Here is a 16,807-nt window from a genome sequence, read left to right as displayed (position 1 = left end):
AAAATCTCTGTCCCCTGGACCAGGGCCTGGCCTGTTTTTAATCATACAGGACCCTGCCGGGCTCCAGGGCATGGTGCTTCTAGACAGCACGGGCCGTCGATGCAGAACACACTGAGTCAACCCTGATTCCAGGCCTGCCGCTGGCTTCCGGCATTCTGTTTCTGTTTGGTGTTAGCCGGACCCTTTAGATGAACTCATTGTGTTGTAGTTATGTCGCTTTACCCTAAAATCTAAGCGTAACCCTTCAATTTGAGGGCCCAAGTTAACTGGGTTCCACTTGAGAAGTGGCTCTAGTCAGAGCAAAATGTTTTAGGCCCACATCTAGCCCCTGACCACATTTTGACGACGGGATGATTTTAGCATTCACTCGGCAAGGGCATTTCCATTGGGCTCCCCATGAATTTGCCGAAATTCTAGTTAATTCTGTAGTGTGTGATTGCCTGGTTTATTTGTAAGAACTACCCATCGGAGCTGAGCTGTTCTGTTTCTGGAGCTGCTTATACGATGTTTATTTTCTTAGATCAGCTTAAGCTGATAAGGCACTTTTGAGCCGTTAAGAATCTTGTAAGTCAAGATTGTTTCGATAGATGATTTTCCTGGTGGGGGGTAAATCAGATGAATCAAGGCCTCTCCCTTGACTGGGCTATTATCTTAAATGTGTGTGACCGTCACATGCTCCTTTGAGCAATGGTGCTGCCTCCTTAGGAAGATCTGCTGCCGGCTCGCTCTGTTTCCTCTGGCTCACACCCAAGGACCCGGAGAGACGAGGCCACCCCAGAGAGGCAGAGGGTCAGTCAGGAATGTTCCAGGGCCACAGGGCCCGTCTGCAACCACGCTGGGCACAAGAAGCCACAAGAAAATACTCCAAATTAATGAACATGGAAGAGGCTCACGGATTTAAATCCTCAGCACAAATCTGTTTGAAGACAGGTCTTGCCCTCACAAAACTGACTTTCCTGTGACGGAGACAAATCGAGAGGGAAATAAACAGGCAATCTGCTGTTGAGGGCTAAGTAACAAGGACAGAGAAAGCAGGATAAGGGGAGAGGAGGTAAAGCGGAAGAGGGGGCAGTGGGTACCTGTCAGGCAGGGCGGGCAGGGTGGCCTCTCTGAGGAGTGACCCGAATGGAGAGAAGAAATCCAGTGCTTCCGAAGCAGAGGAACAGGGGGTGCAGATGCCCTGCGGAGGGAGTGTGCTGGCCGCCGGAAGAGCAGAGAGATGGTGTGTCTGGAGAGCAGCAGGTGAGGAAGAGATAGGAAGGAGGGAGAGAGTGGGGAGGGTGCAGAGCTGGAGAGCCTCTCAGCAGAGCCACAGACTGTCCTGATGTCCATTCTTTCTGCTTCTTTTCAATAATGAAATCGCCCGCCGTCTCGGCGGGGATCGTGGGCCTCTGCTAGCGACCACATCTTCCAGCCTCGAGTGCAATGGAGTGTGGCCACGTCATTAAGTTCTTGCCGTTGGGCCATGCATGGAAATGGGTTCTGCTGCGTCTCGGTTCAGTGCTCACAGAGTGGGTAGTGTTCCTCCCTCTCTTTCATCCCGTCCTACAGGTGGAACCCAGACCTGGTGCTAGGGAACCACCTGGTCCATGTAGACCAGGGGAAGGCCCAGGCAGAGGTTCGGAAAGTGGGGTCCCTGGGCCTGTGACATCAGCATCACCTGGAATCTTGTAGAAATGCGAATTGGGGGAGCGTCCTCCAGACCTGCTAAATTAGAAACTTTGGGGGTGGGGTGCAGCAATCTGTGTTTTAACACACCCTCCAGAGGATTCTGATAACCTCGGGCCTCACAACCACTGCAGGCTTTCTCACCATTGGGAATGCCAACACCGCGGGCACAAACTTCTTTGTTGTAGGGGTCTGTCTGTGCCCTGTGGGAGGCTTAGCAGCAGCTCTGGCCTCTACCCACTAGAACACAGCAGCACACACCCTCCCCCTACTTGTTACCACCCAAAATGTACCCGTACACACTTCCTCTAGTATGTATATCTTCTTTTGGAAGAAGAGATAAGAAACTAATAAAGTGATTACCTTAGGGTAGTGGGACACGGGTGGAGGGGGCTTTGGAGGGCTTCGCTTTTCTTTTGTATATTTCTGTGGCGCGCTCGAGATTTTACCATGTGTATTGCTGAAATAAATCTCTAGGCCCAAGATGGGTCCGCTCCTTCCCAGGGTGCCGGGTCAGCAAACCGAAACTTAGATCTAACATCCACACCCCATAAACGCTCCGCTTGACCAGACACGCAGTGTGTCCAGTCAGCCAGTTCCCGAAGGCCAAGCCAGCTCCAGGCCTCCTCATCCCCAACAAGGGTGCCTATGTGGCCCCAGCCAATCAGATGTTTTCTGTTTGTCTCTTGCTCGTGCTTTTGTTTTTTGGGGGTTTTTTTTGCGATACGCGGGCCTCTCACTGTTATGGCCTCTCCCGTTGTGGAGCGCAGGCTCCGGACGCGCAGGCTCAGCGGCCATGGCTCACAGGCCCAGCCGCTCCGCGGCACGTGGGATCTTCCCGGACCGGGGCATGAACCCGTGTCCCCTGCATCGGCAGGCGGACTCTCAACCACTGCGCCACCAGGGAAGCCCCTCTTGCTCGTTCTTTATTCTTTATCCTATAAAAGCTTCTTGCCGTCTGCCCCATTTTTTCAGTTCTCTGGAAGCAGATTATCCATTTCATGCAGTGTTAAATAAAGTTTGTATCATCTAACTTGTCTTCTTTAATCTTTTTTCAACAGGATGTAACAACAATGGGGAAGAAATGTTTTAGAAAGACTACTTATTGAAAGAGTGGAAACTAGGTTTCTTTACCACCGTTCTGACACCAACTCCAGCGTGTGTGGGTTTTCCCACACCACCAAGCAATTCTCAGACGCCTGCAGGGTGTCCTACAGTTCAACTCAATTCTGAGGCTACCTGGAGAGAGCGTCAGACGCTGCAGGTTAAGGGCTCAGCCCCACCAGACCACCCCCGACCCTCCCGCCACTTCAGATGCCAACTGTCAGTCCAGGTTGTCACCTGTGCTTCTGAGGGGCTGTAGATTGGAGGTTCCCACGACTCCCAACTTGGGTTCAATCAATTTACTAGAGTGGCTCACAGAATTCAGGAAACCAGTTTTCTTACTAGATTACTGACTTATTACTAAAGGATATAACTCAGGAACAGAGCCAGATGGGAGAGATGCATAGGGCAAGGTATGGGGATAGGGTTTGGAGATTCCAGTCCTCTCTGAGCACTCCACTCCCTGAATGCCCATGTGGTCACCAAACCAGAAGTTCTCAGAATCCAAGTCCTTTGGCGTTTTTATGGAGGCTTCATTACATAGGCCTGATTGGTTAAATTATTGGCCATTGGTGATTGATTCAACCTCCAGCCCCTCTCCCCTCCCTGGCAATCAGAGGTTGGGACTGAAAGTTCTAACCCTCTATTCCTGGTTGGTTCCCTTGGCAACCAGCCCCCCTTAGGTGCCTTCCAAAATTCACCTCATAACATAACAAATGACACCTTTATCAGCTTAAGCACAGGAAATTCCAAGGGTTTTAGGAGCTCTGCTCGGAGATCAAATATATATTTCTTACTATAAATCACAAAATCACACTTCCTATAGAGCTTCTCAGCATCCGTAACATGTGCTAACACATTTTTAATCTCCAAGGGGAGCCGAATCCTGGAAATGCTGTGCCTCAAAACACTTCCAGAAGCACCCATCTGGCCAACACTGATGCCTTGAGCTTCCTCAGTGCAGGAAACAGTTGAAGGTGGCCAAGGCTGGGCATTTCACTGGACGCAGGCCTGTCCTTCCACTTGGGCGAGACATGCGCTCTGAGATATGACAGTTCTTTCAGCAACTTTGGACTGGCCCCTGGGCAGTTCGTTCTTGAGAGGAGTCCTGCAGGTAGTCTTGGTCTCTCTGGTTTGTACCTCACTTTGTGGATGAACCACCTGCAAGTTCCCCAGGAGCTGGAGGAATGGGGGTTTGGGGGCTCCACCGCCCTCTAGACCCCATTCCCCATACGGCCCCCGGCCCCCGGACTGAGCTAGCCATCGGCCCTGCAGGCTCCCTCCCGAATGCTTTGCCTTCTCCCGTCCCCTCCAGGTGTTGAGGCAGATTCTCCTCCTCAATCTGCCCCTTTTCAGGGGATGGGGAGGAGGGAGGTAAGGGAGGATGAAATTTTAAACCCTGGTGATCATTCATTTCTGATCTTTTCTACTATTTATCCCAAAGTTCCTCAGGCACACAGCACACCTAGTGGTCTATTAAAAACAGTGGAAGTTGGCTGTGGGTTTGTCATATATGGCCTTTATTATGTTGAGGAAAGTTCCCTCTATGCCTACTTTCTGCAGGGTTTTTATCATAAATAGATGTCGAATTTTGTAGAAAGCTTTCTCTGCATCTATGGAGATGATCATATGGTTTCTCTCCTTCAATTTGTTAATATGGTGTATCACGTTGTTTCATTTGCATATATTGAAGAATCCTTGCATTCCTGGAATAAACCCCACTTGGTCATGGTGTGTGATCCTTTTAATGCGCTGTTGGATTCTGTTTGCTAGTATTTTGTTGAGGATTTTTGCATCTATATTCATCAGTGTTATTGGCCTGTAGTTTTCTTTCTTTGTGACATCTTTGTCTGGTTTTGATATCAGGGTGATGGTGGCCTCATAGAATGAGTTTGAGAGTGTTCCTCCCTCTGCTATATTTTGGAAGAGTTTGAGAAGGATGGGTGTTAGCTCTTCTCTAAATGTTTGATAGAATTCGCCTGTGAAGCCATCTGGTCCTGGGCTTTTGTTTGTTGGAAGATTTTTAATCACAGTTTCGATTTCAGTGCTTGTGATTGGTCTGTTCATATTTTCTATTTCTTCCTGGTTCAGTCTCGGCAAGTTGTGCATTTCTAAGAAATTGTCCATTTCTTCCAGGTTGTCCATTTTATTGGCATACAGTTGCTTGTAGTAATCTCTCATGATCCTTTGTATTTCTGCAGTGTTGTTACTTCTCCTTTTTCATTTCTAATTCTATTGAGTCTCCTCCCTTTTTTTCTTGATGAGTCTGCTAATGGTTTATCAATTTTGTTTATCTTCTCAAAGAACCAGCTTTTAGTTTTATTGATATTTGCTATCCTTTCCTTCATTTCTTTTTCATTTATTTCTGATCTGATCTTTATGATTTCTAACTCAATTTTGTTTCTTTTTTTGGCTGAGTAATATTCCATTGTATATATGTGCCACATCTTCTTTATCCATTCACCTGTTGATGGACACTTAGGTTGCTTCCATGTCCTGGCTATTGTAAATAGAGCTGCAATGAACATTGTGGTACATGACTCTTTTTGAATTATGGTTTTCTCAGGGTATATGCCCAGTAGTGGGATTGCTGGGTCATATGGTAGCTCTATTTTTAGTTTTTTAAGGAACCTCCATACTGTTCTCCATAGTGGCTGTATCAATTTACATTCCCACCAACAGTGCAAGAGTGTTCCCTTCTCTCCGCACCCTCTCCAGCATTTATTGTTTCTAGATTTTTTGATGATGGCCATTCTGACTGGCATGAGATGATATCTCATTGTAGTCTTGATTTACATTTCTCTAATGATTAATGATGTTGAGCATTCTTTCATGTGTTTGTTGGCAATCTGTATATGTTCTTTGGAGAAATGTCTATTTAGGCCTTCTGCCCATTTTTGGATTGGATGGACCTAGAGTCTGTCATACAGAGTGAAGTAAGTCAGAAAGAGAAAAAGAAATACCATATGCTAACACATATATATGGAATCTAAGAAAAAAAAGAAAATGTCATGAAGAGTCTAGGGGTAGGACGGGAAAAAAGACACAGACCTACTAGAGCATGGACTTGAGGATATGGGAAGGGGGAAGGGTAAGCTGTGACAAAGTGAGAGAGTGGCATGGACATATATATACACTACCAAACGTAGGGTGGATAGCTAGTGGGAAGCAGCCGCATGGCACAGGGAGATCAGCTAGGTGGTTTGTAACCACCTAGAGGGGTGCAATAGGGAGGGTGGGAGGGGGGGAGATGCAAGAGGGAAGAGATATGGGAACAAATGTATATGTATAACTGATTCACTTTGTTGTAAAGCAGAAACTAATACACCATTGTAAAGCAATTATACTCCAATAAAGATGTTAAAAAAAAAGAATCAACTGTTTCTAAATACAATGAACAATTGGAAACTGGAATTTTAAAAACAATATATAATAAAAAATTGAAATAAAAATAAATAAAACCACAAAATAACTGTTAACGATGAAAACTTATTATGCCAGGCCTTAGTATGGCCTGACTTGGAAATTTAGTTTCAGAGGCTTTTGTGAATATACCAAGGAAAGAGGACTTAGGTGTATCTTATTCCCACAGGCCACCAATAAATATTTGCTTAACGGAGAAAATATTAATATATAGTATAGGAGAGAATCTGACAGATGATTAAAATTATTGAGTGATAGCAATGCTCAAACTCATCTGTGATCAAACACTATGAAGCATCCTCCTAAGGAGTTTCAGCTCTGATATGCAAAAAGCTTGGAAGTTGTCGCTATATTTTGTCCTTACAAGATAATGCTGTACAAAATGAAAATAAATGACTTTTCTCAGACGTGATTAATAAAACATGTAACTATGAAAGAATTTTAAAACTGTAAAAAAATAAAAAAACAACAACAGTGGAAGTTAACCAAGCCCAGCCTTCAACCCTTGCTACCCAATCAACAACGGTGATCATTCTGCAGCTGCAAACATCAAATCCCAATCATTTCTTTCCTCATTAAATGAGCTGATAGTCATCTAAGGGGCCCATAACAGGGCCTGCCTGGCATGTGGTGACTGCCGGTTTTATTTTGTTTTGTTTAGCCATTATTATACCATCATACGCGACACTCAACATTTCTCACTATTTAACAGCCTCTGGAATTATCCAGATTTTCAATGAACAGAATTATACCGTGAATGTGGAATGAAGACATAAGCAAGTGGCATGACCCACAAAGTAAGAAAGATCTCTACAGCGATGGGAAAGTGAGAGTAAAATAGAACTATACATCCACAGAACTGTAGACAGAGATTCTCTCCACAGCCATGGATGCTAACTCAGGTGTCTTCAATTCTGTACTCGTCCAGGGAGACTTCCCCCGCCCCCCCACATACAAGTGGTTCTCAAATTTTAGCACAGATCAGAATCCCTCGGAATCCCTTGGAGGGCTTGTTAAAAAAGAACACTAGCTCCACCCTCTAGAGTTTCTGAATTAGTAGGCTGGGGTAGAGCCAAAGAATTTGCATTTTTAACAAGTTTTCAGATGCTGCTGATGCTACTGGTCTCAGGACTGTACTTTGGGAACCACTGCCCTTCAGGTGAACTTAGACCCTGGCATTTAAACATGCCTTTTGCTTGAATCAGGTCATGGGTCCAGCTTGTCAACATCAATCAAGGTCCTGTCATTCAGCGTGTTTGCTTTGCGGCATCCTCGCATCTGAGAGGCATGCCCCCTTTGACAGGTCACTGATGCAAATGTGGGCCAGGCTGGCTAAGGACAAAATCCAGGTCAGGTTAATTAACCCCCTAGCTTTTAGGCTCACGTCAATTCACTATAATTACAGCCATAGTTCTCAATCCTGATTAAACTTTAAAATCACAGGGGAAGCTTAAAAAACAACCAAAAAAAAAAAAAAAAAAACTTAAAAAAAAAACCTCTCCAGGTGATTCTAATGTGCAGCTAGGGCTGAGAACCACCATCTAGAGGTCTTACCGGTTTAACCTGTTAAATCAACACAGATGAACTGTCCTGCCCATGTAACTTTATTTAAGTTATTGTGAGGGATGCTGTCAAAAGTTTTGCTGACATCAAGGTATGTTTTCCTACCCTTTCAAAACCATAAAATTCTATTGGCCTACGATGACATAGTTTTAGGGAATCGTACTAATTTTAAAGATCACCTTTTAAATATGTTTTACAGTCTGTTGAGGAATTTTGCCTGGGGTTGATTTCAAACTCACAGAATTGGACTCCTTTAGTTTATATAATCCCAGTGTAATGATAGCTAACATTTATTGCTTACCAACCTTGTCTCAGCCACAGTGCTCAGTGCTCTTCAAAAATATTCAAACAATCCTATGAAATAGCTTTTATTATTTCTATTTTACAGACGCAGAATCAGGGTTGGATTCTAGCTGACTCCAGGGCCCATGCTCATAACCACTAGTGTTGCTTCTGTTTATAATTGCCAGGCTCCATCTTGTTCTTCAAATGTTTTATGATGTCTTACAAGGATGTTAAAGATACGAGGAGGCATGAAAGAACTGGAATAAAGACAGACCACAAAAGCTCAAAATGAGTCATGGGTCAGAGCAAAATTCTTGCACATTTGCTAGCTGAAGGGTCTCCGGGTCTGGCTTTGAGTGTTCTGGAAATGTCAAGTCAAAATAGGATCACATGTTCAATTGCACAATTGACATTGGATTGAACACAAGCATTGCTCAGAAGTACCTGGGAAGCCCTGGGGCTTCCTAAAGACACTGAGGATTAAAGGAATGTCTGCAAGAACATCTTCGTGGTCCATGCAGACAAGAGTGTCACAGGACTCAATAAACCATAATTTACACCATCCGTTTCCTCCCTTATTAAAAAAACCCAAAAAACTGGGAATTTTGGCTAGCTTTATAATTCTTCAAAGATTTCTGCATTCCCATTTCCAGTACCCCTTCCACCACTGGCAGCTCACTCCAAAAGAATATTAACAGCAACTGAGCAAGTCTTTGCTCTCATGTTCTCAGTACCCCGGAATGTAATTTGAGCAGTCAAGTCTTCCTTTTGGAGAGTTTCACAAAGTTTCTTGACTCGCCTTCCCTTCTGGACTCTCATGCATCAAATCACACCTAATTTTAAGGAATGAGGTTTCCCTTTGCATGAAGTGGATGTGGCCGTGTCCACAGGCTGGCTCTCAGGTCTGCAGGTGAGGTTAGCAAAAACGGAAATCACAATGTCACTCCCCCTCAGGTGCCCATCACAATGCCCACTGCACCAGCTCATCCCTCCTTGTAGCTTGATGATGCAAAGTAAACAATAGCAGATTCCCTTGTGTCAGGTGAAACAATCAGTGATGAAGCCAATAATTTATCATTTATATATATGAGACTATACAATAATGGGAGTTTTATCTTGAAAGATATTAGTATTTTCTTGTCATCTGAAAAAGACATGGTGTTAAAAGTGATGGGGTTTTTGAAAGGAGATCTCTTGACACAAGATTCATGGTTAGAATTATGCATCCTTTGGAAAGTACTCTGCTATCTTCTAACATTAAACCACCCATCTCCTCCTTAGCTGGTTCCTTTTCCTTTTTTTTTTTTGCGGTACGCGGGCCTCTCACTGTTGTGGCCTCTTACGTTGCGGAGCACAGGCTCCGAACGCGCAGGCTCAGCAGCCATGGCTCACGGGCCCAGCCGCTCCGCGGCATGTGGGATCTTCCCGGACCGGGGCACGAACCCGTGTTCCCTACATTGGCAAGTGGACTCTCAACCACTGCGCCACCAGGGAAGCCCAGCTGGTTCCTTTCCTTATCCTTTGGATCCCACCTTGAGCACCGGTTCCTCAGCTGAGCCTTCTCTGACCACTCTGTGCAGGCAGCTCCCACCCCATGACGGATTTTTGTTTACTTATTTCCATTACCTATCAACCCTGCTAGACGAAAGGACCGCAGGCATTTACCTTGTGGTCTCAGGACCCAGATCAGGGCTTGGTTCGTAGTAGGGGCACCATAACCACCTGCTGGAAAGAGTGAAAACCGTCAAGCAGGTGCACATCAGTGACTGTGCAGTTGAGCTCTGAGGGGCAGGTGGGTCCAATTCTACATCATGAGAAGACAACGGGGCTGTCCCAGTATTAGGAGTGATCACAGAAGCATATGGGGGGAAAAAGAGGGATCCTGAGTGAAAAAACTCATTTTATCCTTTCTAATAACCAAGATGAATAGATGATTAGAGCATATGAAATTCACGAGCAAAGCTGATTACCGTGTACTGCAAAGGAAGGAAAATGGATCATGAAATCCTTGGTGGAAAGTACAGGAAGAGCTGAAGTGGGCAGAACATCATTACGTATATTGGTCCCCCCTCATCCCACCACCAAACACACCTGCCTCTACGTCCCTCACGTGCTGCTTTACACTCTGCCCAGATTCCCCGAGATGGTACCGCAGGATGTCACCCTGCAGGGGCTAAGAACCAAAGCCATAGTTTAACGGTGGCCAGCGTCAGCTTTTCCCGCAGTTGGAAGAAATGAGGAGCACAGAGGTTTAGAAAGAAGTGCCGTCTAGAAGAGCAGGAAGAAGACAACCAAAACAGATCCAAATACGGAATAAGACAAAAACAACGGCAGGAAGATGTAGCCAGGAGAGTGAGGAAAAGCGGATGAATCTGACTGCGAGAAAGAACAAGACACAGCTGTCTCCCCGTCCCCTTGTCAGGCTGTTCAGGCTAAGCCAGTGGTTCTGAGGGGCGGCCCTGCAGTCAGCGAGTGCATGGCTCACAGGGGCTATTTGTACCACGCATACTGCGCAGCTCCCCTCTTCTCTGCTCAGCCCAGCACTCTGCAAGCTCCTGGAGGACAGCAGGAAAGGGGCACAGCGGGCACAGGGGCAGGTGAGCGGGCAGCCACAGGGAGAAGGAAGACTCCCACAGCAGCGTCTCCTCCACCCTCCTCCTCCCCGTGACGGAGAGCACAGGGCTCCGAGGAGGGAGCCCAAGGAAAGACTACTGAGGATGTGCGATGGAGAGGGCTTTTTCAGAAAAGGATGTTTGAAGCGTTGCTACTGTTTAGGTCATCTCTTAGCCAAAAACTATGTGAACGTGCTACTCAAACGATCTTGGAAATGCTTTTATAACTTGTTCAAAGCTTTCCAAATGAAGAGTTTGCTTTAAAGTCCTTGATTTAAAGTATAAAACTCTTAACACATTTTGATTAGCTGACATTAGTCTGCCCTTAGAGAAGATGGAAATTTACTAGGCAGATTTCAACAAAAACCTTTGCACCACTGGTGAATACATGTGAATGAAAGACCAGCATGCTTCAATGTGACCAGAAGTGCCCTTTCTGCATTTAGGGGTTGGAAGCCATCCTGTTTTCAGCCATTGGCAGTGTATTCAAACTAACCATCATACTCGGCTGAACTTGGAAATTCACATCTGAATTACTGTACCACAGTCTTAAAACAATATTTAAAACGAAGTGTCTATTGTTCTCCTCAGAAACACTGGATATCAAACTTTTTAATCATCAGTAGTTTTAAACTATTTTGCTTCACCTCATTTAAAACTTCTATCTTATGATAAAATTTAGTGAAATTTTTAAATAACTACACACATAGTGGTATAAATTCAAAAGCTTTGCTAATAAGGGTTTACAACCAAAACAGTTGATTATTCACTTTAGAGATACGAAGGCAGTTATCTATGAAGCCTAGGTTCTCAGAACATTCTTTTTTCATCTTTCGTTATCGATTTCAAATAATGACTGCTGTTGGCTGCTCTATATATCCTAGCGCTTACCTCTCCCTAACCCTTCTGATCATTTCTAAAGACGGCAACAAAAAAACTTTACATAGTGGAAAGTTTCACTTCTACAAAACCAAAGGCAATTAATTGTGTTGATTTTTTTTAGCATGACAATGCAAGGGTTTTCAGACGTCTAAAAGTAAAAAAAGAAATGACTGTCAAGAGCAAAACTGTCCCCAGTCAATTCAGACCCTGTGGCAGTAGCATTCCTCTGCCCTGGTTCTAACTCATGACAGATTAGGGCCCCTGCAGACCCTACACCTCAGGAGAGAAGCTGAGCTGGGCTTCTTACTATACAGATCACCTTCCTGGAAAGTGAAGCAGAACTTTCCTGGCCTTGAACCTTAATGCCGTCAGAAATGATTCCCAAAACTCACTGGAACGAAAGCCGGGTGGTGTCCACTACTTGGCAGTCGGGAGGCTGAGGCCCCACCCTGACCCTGCAGGCAACCATTAGGTGGTTTCTGAACCTCTCTTCTCCTCAGTTCTTCCCTCTGTAAGATGAGGTGGAAGGTAGTTTTCCAGTGTGAAATAGCAGGTTCCCTCCAACCCAAGATAATCTGGAGCTGTTCCAAGCCCTTAAAGCAGTTTCAGTTTAAGATAATGTGGCCCGTAAATTATCTTCCCACACGGAAAGATTCTGGATCTTAATTTGTAGCCTGTTTGGTAACACTTTGACAGAGGGAAGCAGGTGAAGGGTTGGGGGTGGTCCCGGGTGTCAGCTGGGGCTGCTGCAGTTTTTAGTCTTCGGCGTTGCACCATCAGTGACAAAGTCAAAACCAATCTGTGACCCCGAGCCCTGCGGATCACTCATCATATATACTTAGCTGGAAGGGCCCTGTCAAATGACTCACATATCATTCGGGTTAGGCAGGTTCCAAAATTATGGTGGTTTGTCTTCCGTCAGCTTGGTTAAGTCAGGACTACCTTTCCTTGCGTCCCCTTCCCCAGTGGTTCTAAATGAGAATCGGCTCGAAGACATGCCTGTGTGATTTTTTGGAAGGTAAAGTGATGCAAGGGCCACTCTTCTCTGAGGGTCATCATAGTCAGGTGTGGCGACAGATACACACGAGGTGCTAAAGGTCCCAGCTCATCCTCATTCTCCTCCGCTCTACCTCCAAGTTCTTCTTCCCAAGTTCTGACTTTGAGGCATGACCTAGGGTGGTTCCAGGCCCACCACCAGACACCGGCCGTCGACGCGGAGATGGTTACTACATGGCGGCTGCAGCTGCCTAGGGCCCCGCGTGCCCCCCGCCCCGGCCCGCGTCAGCATCTGTGTGTGTTCCGCCGCTCAGATGGGCCCCCTGGGGACTCCTCTTGGTCTGCACACCTCCTCCTGCACCCTCCCCTCTGCAGCTCCTCACACAGTGGTGTCTGCTCTCATTCCTGAAACAGCTCCTGCATCCCATAGCCCTCAGAGCAACTCTTCTCCCCAGATTCCCCAACCAAAACAAACACAAATCCCCAAATGGACACTGTTGTTCTATCTATGTGTAACTCCTCAGAGGGCCCCAAACCGAGTGTTCTGCATAGAAGCTGTTTTTCTATGTGTTCTGTGTCACAGTGTGCTTCCCAGGGGCTCAATGTCTTTGTCTAAGAGGGTATAAATTGTACCAAAAGACAGACAACCTCGAAGTGCACACACACGTGTGCATACGGTTGTGTGCTGGGAGGAAAACATAATAGGAAACTTTCTTAGTTTAAAACCTTGCCTCTGCGAATCGTCAGGCAGTGATGTGAACTGAGACTCTGTCCCCAGCCAGCTGAGGCACAGGCGGACTGTCCAACCTGTAATCACAGGCCTGTGTCCCCCGTCCTCTCCGCCCAGCGCGAACTCACAACAGTGCCCACTGGCACACACCACGGATGTGGCTGGTCTCAGCAGCCCTACTACGCACACCCGCGCAGAGGTGTTGCACTTGGGCAGCAATACTGGGTATGCAAGACGCCAATCCCTCAGAGATCTCACTGCTGGTTAGGCAACATTCATACTCTGACCCACAGGCGTTCACCGGGCAGTCCTTCACTCCTGGGCTGAAAAGCAGAAACCCAACGTTTAAAAAAAAGAAAAAGAACACCGTAAAAGTGCGGGCATGAATTATCTGTTTTATTGCTTTTTATTTAATGCAGAGTCGATATTTTTGAGTAATGGTAATAAGATGCCAAATTGAACATTATTGAACATTTAAACAGTAAAGTATATGGAAAGAAGCCCTCAAATGTTAACTCCTTTAAGTTGTAGCTGGTGGAACAACACAGGATAAAGGCTACTGGGCTTGTCATCATGGTTTATGACATGGGGAACAGCAAAGAGTCCCCACTGTCAACCAACTGTTTAGGCACCAGCGGCAGCACGTGTGCCTCCCTTGGAAATGTCTTGGGAGATCTAGAAAGATTCCAGATATGAAAGCCCTTCCTCACCCCTCAGGCTTGAAAGAGACGCCCACCACGGAGGGTGTGTCGAAAAACTCCTGTGGAATAGAAGTAGTTAGAAGATACAGTGAAGAAATGGTTCTGCTGTCCTGGAAGTGAACTTGCCTCCACGGCTCCTCTCTAACCCACCACCCGCTCCAGGAGATCATGGGGAAGAGCCTCACATGGCGACCAGATGACACCAGGGCCACTGAGAGCAGCCTTTTGCTGGCTGAAGGCACCGGGTCCTCATCATCCTGAGGGAGGGGGTCGCTGGGTTGTGAGTTACATTCAAAACGCACGTCCCACCACAAAAACTGCTCTCAGCTGCCGTACAGTTGATGCAATTTCAGGCCGAAAGTCTGAAGACTTTGAAAGCCCCAGAATGTCTGGGACCCCTGGAAGTCCTGACATGCAGGGCGACTTCCGCAAGGAATCCGATTCCCAAGGGGTGGAGACTCAAAGGGACACACGGCTGCATTACATCACACGACAGCAAAAATGAATACACGATTCTGAAATATGGATATGAAACACCACAACAAAGTAAACCTCTCAGACTCTACAGCTGCAGGTCGCACGCTAGCAATACCTGGCAGAGTCTAAAAATTGGTGATTTTCCCATGAAACGTGTATCTACAATGACTGTGATCAATACTTAAGGGCTAAGCAAAAAGTATATGAAAACTATTCTTCTTAAAAGACAAACTTCATTAAATACCAAGCACAGTGATCAAATATAAGATGTCAAGTTTTAAATAAATCGCTTCCGATTTTTCCCAGTGGTAATCGGGGCTTCCACAACAAGCATGGTCACGGGCCAACCGCACCCCTGCTGGTGACACTGAAGGTGTAAGTCACACAAACCCTCCTTGGAAGAACGAAGGGCCACATGTTGGCCAGAGGAATCATCACCTCCAGCCTCGCCGGCTTCTGAAATCCCACAGTATTATGAATGCCCTTTACAGACACAGCGATACTGAAGAAGGAAACGATAAAGAAACACAAAAGTGCTTTATTTCAAGTCCATGCCATCTAAATCTACTGAGTACAGTAACCGGGACCGGAGAGGGGACGTATTAGAACCTAAACAACGACAACACCACCAGGACGTTCGCCCCCTGCACTGCGAATCTTAGTTCAGAAGAATCCGCGCGCTGGCAAGCCAGTCTCCTCCCTGAGAAGCACGCTTCACGCTCCGTTCTCCCTCCGGCATCTTCATCTCTCTCAGTTAAGGCCTGGACAGTGTCAGGGCGGTGGTGACCCGGTTCTGGAGCTGCGCTCTGGCGGGGGCTGGGCTCCGGCCGTCAGTGGCCCGCAGGCTCGGGTGGTATGGGGTCAGGCTCTGGGCCGCCCAGCTCTGCCGTCTGCCCCTGGAGCCGCTCCACCGTCTGCAGCAGGGCTGACCTCTCCAGCTCCAAGGCCAGGGTCGCTTGCTTCAGCTTGCTTTCACTGGTCAGGAGCTTCTCAATGGTGGCTTCCAGGCTCTGGATCCTCCCATTAGCCACCTAGAGAATAAAAGAAATGAGAATGGAACTGCCCGGGGAGAACATGGGAGATCCACTCTGCACTCCACTGTCCATTCTCGAAGGCACTCTGGAGCCCTGTTCTGGCAGAGACGCATCTCTCCACGTTTACTCTCAGTTCTGGACACAGCGGAAGACTCCTCGCAGGTGGGCTGGGCCGCCCCGAGATCCTCCAGCACCCTCTTCCCCTGCCGTGGCTACTCTGGAAGCCGCCTGTGGAGATGGCAGCTTCCCAGTGCAGAGGGAACCCGATTCCCGAGTCACCCGCTACAGGAGGACAGCTGTGAGCGGCCCGAGAACGCTTCGCGGAGACAAGGCGGAGGGTCTGCGCTGCTGCTGGGGTCCGGAGCGTTGTCACCGCAGCACGGTCCGGCCCACTTTGACAAATACACGTATGTACAGGTACAAACTGATTTCAGACAGACCATCAAAATGGTTTCTATGTGAAGGCCCACGTAGCAACAGCTCTCTACTCTGAACCTTTAATATTCCCTACAGTAACAAGGACGGGCATTTCCCCGGGAACGTGTGTGGAGCGCTCAGGGTGGCCGAGCTCTGCTAAGAGGGTCACGTACGTGGCCTCACTGGCCACAGACGCCAGCAGTGTCCCCACTCCCACCCGTCCGCATCCTCAGCACACAATCAGTGTCAGGCCGACCTTCCAGGTGCTTCTCTCTTGCAACGGACCCTCCTCTTCTCTCTAGTCCCCTCGGGCTGGCTTCCCAGGCAACCAGTGAGTTGGCCCCAGTGAAGCGGAGGAGTTTCCTGAGAAAAGCAGCCTCCTACGTTGCTGTCCCCGGGCCTCCTGGCCGATTCCAGCTCTCCGCTGCATTCTCGAGTGCTCGGGCCCGGGGTCAGTAAGGCATTGCACTGGCTCGCTCATCTGACCGGCCGTCTACGTGTCCCCGTAGGTTTTAGGTGGGAACAACAGTACATATTTTTTCCCTCGTTTTCAAAACAAGGGAAACAGCTTCTTGAACAAGACAACACTTGTGCGAGACAGACAATTCTATGACTCAAAGCCTAGGCCTGGCTGTGACACTGGAACACTCTAAACAGAAAGAAGAAAGGACTGAGATCCTAAGTTTGCCGGCTTACCGGGCAGGGGGCGGTCACGCTGGGTGGGTATGTCCAAGCAGTCCTCTCCGACCCTCACACTCCTCCCCACGGTCAAGGCCTGGGACGGGTCCCACCTCATCCCCTCCAGGGACCACTCCTTCTGAAGGCCACAGCACTCCCAGGGGCACCTCTCAGCTTAGCAGTGAGCTGATGTGCGTGGTCATTTACTGGCCAGCACGAACGTCAGGTCTCCTCCTC

The 16,807-nt window shown here is 47.3% G+C and overlaps 1 protein-coding gene across 6 annotated transcripts in view; it reads right to left on the bottom strand.

Annotated features, from left to right (window-relative positions):
• Window positions 1-13,684: 13,684 nt before the first annotated feature.
• The window catches only part of TBC1D1 (TBC1 domain family member 1), a 231,539-nt gene continuing 228,416 nt past the window's right edge, over window positions 13,685-16,807 (bottom strand). For all 6 annotated transcript variants that reach the window (XM_030881028.3, XM_030881020.3, XM_060299238.1 and 3 more), the window contains one exon: window positions 13,685-15,472. In XM_030881028.3, the coding sequence (XP_030736888.2) occupies window positions 15,272-15,472 (201 nt within the window). In that variant the 3' untranslated portion in view covers window positions 13,685-15,271. The remainder of the gene's footprint in view (window positions 15,473-16,807) is intronic.

This window comes from Globicephala melas, chromosome 5, assembly GCF_963455315.2.
Source record: "Globicephala melas chromosome 5, mGloMel1.2, whole genome shotgun sequence".
NCBI classification, from domain to species: domain Eukaryota; kingdom Metazoa; phylum Chordata; class Mammalia; order Artiodactyla; family Delphinidae; genus Globicephala; species Globicephala melas.
Note: the sequence above shows the minus strand (reverse complement) of the source record. Positions and strands in the feature narration are given on the sequence as shown.